Source organism: Apteryx rowi, unplaced genomic scaffold (assembly GCF_003343035.1).
Source record: "Apteryx rowi isolate R43461 unplaced genomic scaffold, aptRow1 scaffold_214, whole genome shotgun sequence".
In the NCBI taxonomy this organism is placed as follows: Eukaryota; Metazoa; Chordata; class Aves; order Apterygiformes; family Apterygidae; genus Apteryx; species Apteryx rowi.
Window position 1 is genome coordinate 649,656 of NW_020448464.1, and position 4,585 is coordinate 654,240.

General features: G+C 40.5%; 1 protein-coding gene across 1 annotated transcript in view; it reads right to left on the reverse strand.

Moving 5' to 3' along the window:
- PRUNE2 (prune homolog 2) overlaps positions 1 to 4,559 on the reverse strand; it is a 133,392-nt gene extending 128,833 nt beyond the window's left edge. The window contains exon 1 of the mRNA XM_026064356.1: positions 4,515 to 4,559. Within this exon, the coding sequence (XP_025920141.1) occupies positions 4,515 to 4,550 (36 nt within the window). The 5' untranslated portion in view covers positions 4,551 to 4,559. The remainder of the gene's footprint in view (positions 1 to 4,514) is intronic.
- Between the last annotated feature and the right edge of the window lie 26 nt (positions 4,560 to 4,585).

Consider the following 4,585-nt stretch of genomic DNA (forward strand, 5'->3'; position numbering starts at 1 on the left):
ACAGAGAGACAGACAGAGAGACAGACAGAGAGACAGACAGAGAGACAGACAGAGAGACAGACAGAGAGACAGACAGAGAGACAGACAGAGAGACATGCCCACACACAGAGAAATCTTCCACCAAACATACTGATAATATAATATTCTGGGGAAGAGACAGCAAGATTTTGTGAAGCATGACATTTTTCTACAAAATCTTTTAAAGTTCTTTGAATAAATCAACAAGCACACAGAGAAGGACAACCTAGTCCATGTGTTGTACTTGGATCTCCAAAAACACTATTGACAAGTTTCCCAGAGGCTACTGAAGAAACTAAATCACCAGAGAAAAAGGGGAGAAAATCCTCTCATGGTTTAATAAAGAATTAAGGTAGGAAACAAAAGATAGGAACAAAAGATCAGCTTTCACAATGAAGGAAAAATATCTGTAAAGGATCCTCCACAAGAATATGTGCTGGGATACATGCTTTTCTTCATATCCATAAATAATAAATAATATTATTTCTAGTAGGAAAGGCAGGGAAATAATGAGATGACAAAAGCTGCAGACAATACCGAATTATTCAGGAGATCCAAACCTAAAGCTGCCTACAAGAGCTGCATAAAGGACTCATGATGCTGAGGGACTAGATAAAAAATAACAAATGAAAATGACGGCTGAGTAGTGCGGACTAACAAAAATGTGGGGAAACAACCCAACCTGCATTATTTTAACTGTATTTAGGTACCATACACAATTAGATGGTCCTTAAATTGGGTGTTACCATGCAGAAAAGACGACACACATTCACTGCATACTCTATGCAGATTTATCATAGAAAAATGCCTTCTGACAATAAAATAAATAAATAAGTAGAACATCAAGAACTCTTAAGAAAAGGGAACAAAACTGAAACATTGTTATGCTACTGCATAAGTCTATTGTGGGCTCATGCCTTAAATACTGCAGGTTGTTCTAGTCTCCACAACTTCAAAAGGATTAACAAAATTATAAAATCCCCAGGAAAAAGGTCACAAGGATGACCAGCGTGATAGAACAGTGCTCAATATAAGGAAGGGCACTAGAAAACCTCAGCTTGGCAACGCTTGGGAAAAGAGAAGGGGGATATGATAAGACCTGCAAAATGTCATGGAGAAAGTAAATGAAAAATACTTACTCAAGGCACAAGAACTGTAGAACACCCATTAAAATTGTCAGGCAGTTGGTTTAAAACAATCAAAAAGGGATTTTGTCCCGCACACATGATAAAACAGTAAAACTCACTGTCTCAAGGGTTTTCTGGAACCCAAAGTATAAATGGATTCCATAAGAGAATTACACAAATATATGGAAGATGGCTCCATCAGAGGCTAACATATTAGTTCAGATATCTGATCAGCAGATATATGTGTTCTATCTCTTATAATCTGTCCTTATCCAAGACAGAACATTGGTTTAGAGGGACCTTTGGTGTCACCTAGTATATACTATTCTCACATTATTACTAGTCTTTAGGAAAGACTCGGGGGGGCGGGGGGGGAGGGAAAAACTGCAGGAGTGAACCAGTGAACCATAAATATGACCTTTCAGTAAAGCACCTGTTACATTCTGCCATGTTTTTCCTCCTAAATTTTTTCTCCTCAGTTTTACATTGAAGATATTTACATAATTTAAAAAAATCTATATTGAAGATAACTGAGAATGTTCTATGACTACGCAACAAGTCACAAAAGCAAAAAATATTGCTCTTAAAGAAAAAATAGCCTAATGGACACTTACTATTAATAAATAATATGCAGGGAGTTTCCCTCTCTAACAATCAATGAGGGTACACAATACAAAATTCTTTCAAAAGAAGTGCAAGTCCTTCTCGTGGTGTACTCCTAGGCTAAAATTTGTTCCATGCAGAAAAACAGCCTTGATTAATGTTGTGGCTGGAGCCAGATCCAAATGAATGATGAAGCACTTGCAGTAATAGGTTCTCCTGCACAGTCTAGAGTAATTGTTCTTCCTGCATAGGCTGGAGCCATTGTTCATGAATAAAGAAATCTTTTCGTTACTCATGCTGAGTAGTATTTAGGCAGTCAGTGCACTGTAATCAGTTTAACCTAATAAGATTACCTATGGTGTGAAATGTTCGCACTGCAAGACTAGCATCATCTGGCTTCTGATATACAATTGCAAGGCTTTAGCATATCCCACAGATGTGGGTGCAGTAGCATGGGAACACACAACTTATTAGTTCTGTACCATTCCTCAGTAGTTGTTTTCAGGCAGTTTTACCTTACATCAGCGGCAAATAAAACAGTGCCCTGTCTCTGCCCTCAACTCAGTCTATTACTACCTTGTATCAGCAGAGGAAGATTCCCCCCCACAAAAGGCTTGACCAAGAAGCAACGAAGACATTTATTGAGCCTTTTGTGTGGCAGAATGCAAGTCTTCCACTACTCTGGATTACCTTCTTCAGAATACCATGGGGTACAAAGTGAATGGGCAAATTGGGGAAGTCAAGCTATAAGATTTACAATTTTCTGAACATTCTAGTGGTAGGATCCTTCTTCCCCAGCCATCCTCAGCCGACTTGACCACACAATCACAAACCACATTCAGAAAGACATCTCCCCAGTGATTCCCTTGTACAGAAGACCTGCTTGAAAACACACATTTGTCTCCCATAGTCCAGAAGGTATAAAGAGGAGTTTGCATTTCTTTTGAAAACTTGGAGTGCTATTCACTCAGCAGGTATAAAAAGGTCTATTGCTTAGTTATTGTCATACTGCCCATATTTCATCTGAATTAAAGAAACCATATTTTCTATTTTCCATGGGCTTCTTCAAATTATAATTTTCCAAACAACTCTCTGATTATCAACAGTTATTCAGCAAGATTAATGCAGTATTTGCTTTTAGTAATAGAATCAAGTTGCCTGTATTGCTTGCTATTTGCTAATGGTACAAAGGGGACTACTATCATAATATAATTAATTTCTTCTAGTATTAAAGAAAAACACACTTAATATATTGCCAGTAGAAAACTTGTCAAAACCAAATCTCCAGTTTAAAGGTTACAATACAGGAAGTACTGATGTGAAAGTGTATTAAGTGTTTGCAACTGCACTATGTAATATTTTTTAACAGGGCTACTGAAATTTAGATTGTTTACATAAGAACATAAGGGAAATGCTTTACAAACTCCTGTAAACCCACAGTAGAAGATTTTAGCTGCCATGTCATCAAGATGACATACCTGAAGTTTACCCTAATATATGCCACCACAAAGTTAAATACTCARGGAGCCACCAAGGGATTCATTTTCTCTTCCATTTTGCCATTCCTCCAAAAAGTGCCTTTGCACTCTGATTTCTAACATCCACAAGATAACAAAAGATGGTAGAACACACCATTCTTTACAAATTATTACATATAGAGCATAATGTCCATAGGAAAGAGTGTCTTTGTTTTATGATTGCTCAGTCCACAGAGATTTATAACAGGCCTACAAAACCAGGAAGACCCTACTATCCTAAATGTCAACAGTGAACTTATCTAYAGCAGCTTTCCAAAGGGGGGAAAAAAAACAACTGCAAGCATATAGGCCCCAAGTGCCATAAAATACATGGCAAAAACACGAGACTTCAGGGGCATTGTTTTATTAACCCATTATTAGCCCCGCAACTGAACCTACTTCTGAGAACTGGGGCAGCTAGCAGGAGCGCAGGCAGTCTACAAAAAGTAACAACCGTGAAACGGAGTTTTGCCCAGATAATCAGCCCTCACAACTGGAAACAAGAGGGGCTCAAATCATCCCAGCCTTAAAACATCCTACTGTGGCACTGCACGTAAAGGAAAAAAAAAAACATGCATGTACTGTTTGGGGCCAGACCATCAGCCACTGTAAACAATATAAATGCACCACAGTTTCAGCACAACCCAACAAATGGACTCATTTGAAAATTGGCCATATACGCGTATGTGACTTCTAACATAGTATTACCTACCTACAGTAGATAAGACATAGATATGGAGCTGAACTGCAATTACCTCTGCAGATTCCTTGGTTATTTTAAGTCTGTCTTACCCAAACTTAGCCAGCACTCTCAGTGACATTCAAATCACAGAAATTACATGGGACAGTTTTTCTGTCTTCTTATATAATTTTTTCCCTGCTCAACTGTGCAACTTGATGCATCTCAAAGACTCTACAAACCCGCAAATAATCCCGAAATGGCACCCTGCCACCCCCTACATGCCTTTCAAACCTGGGTCCGTACATCCACGAAACAGAGCATTATTCAGCAATAATTACAGGGCTGCGACTTGTAGGAGAAGAAAACACCTCCAAAATATACCGCAGCCCACGCAAAGGTCACCAGCCCCAGCGCAGCCCGCGCTGCCCATCGACGCCGCGGATGCCCGCGCTGCCTACAAAGTTGCCGCGGGGCATTTCTGGGCGCTGCGCCCGGGGCGCCCGGGGCGAGCTGCGCCCCCGCAGCTGCCCGCAACTCGGGCGAAGTTCTGGCGCCGCCGCCACTCACCAGCTTGGCCCGGGCGCGCTGCAGGAACTCCTCCATGGTGCGGCACGGCGGCACCGCGCCCCGCCGAGCCC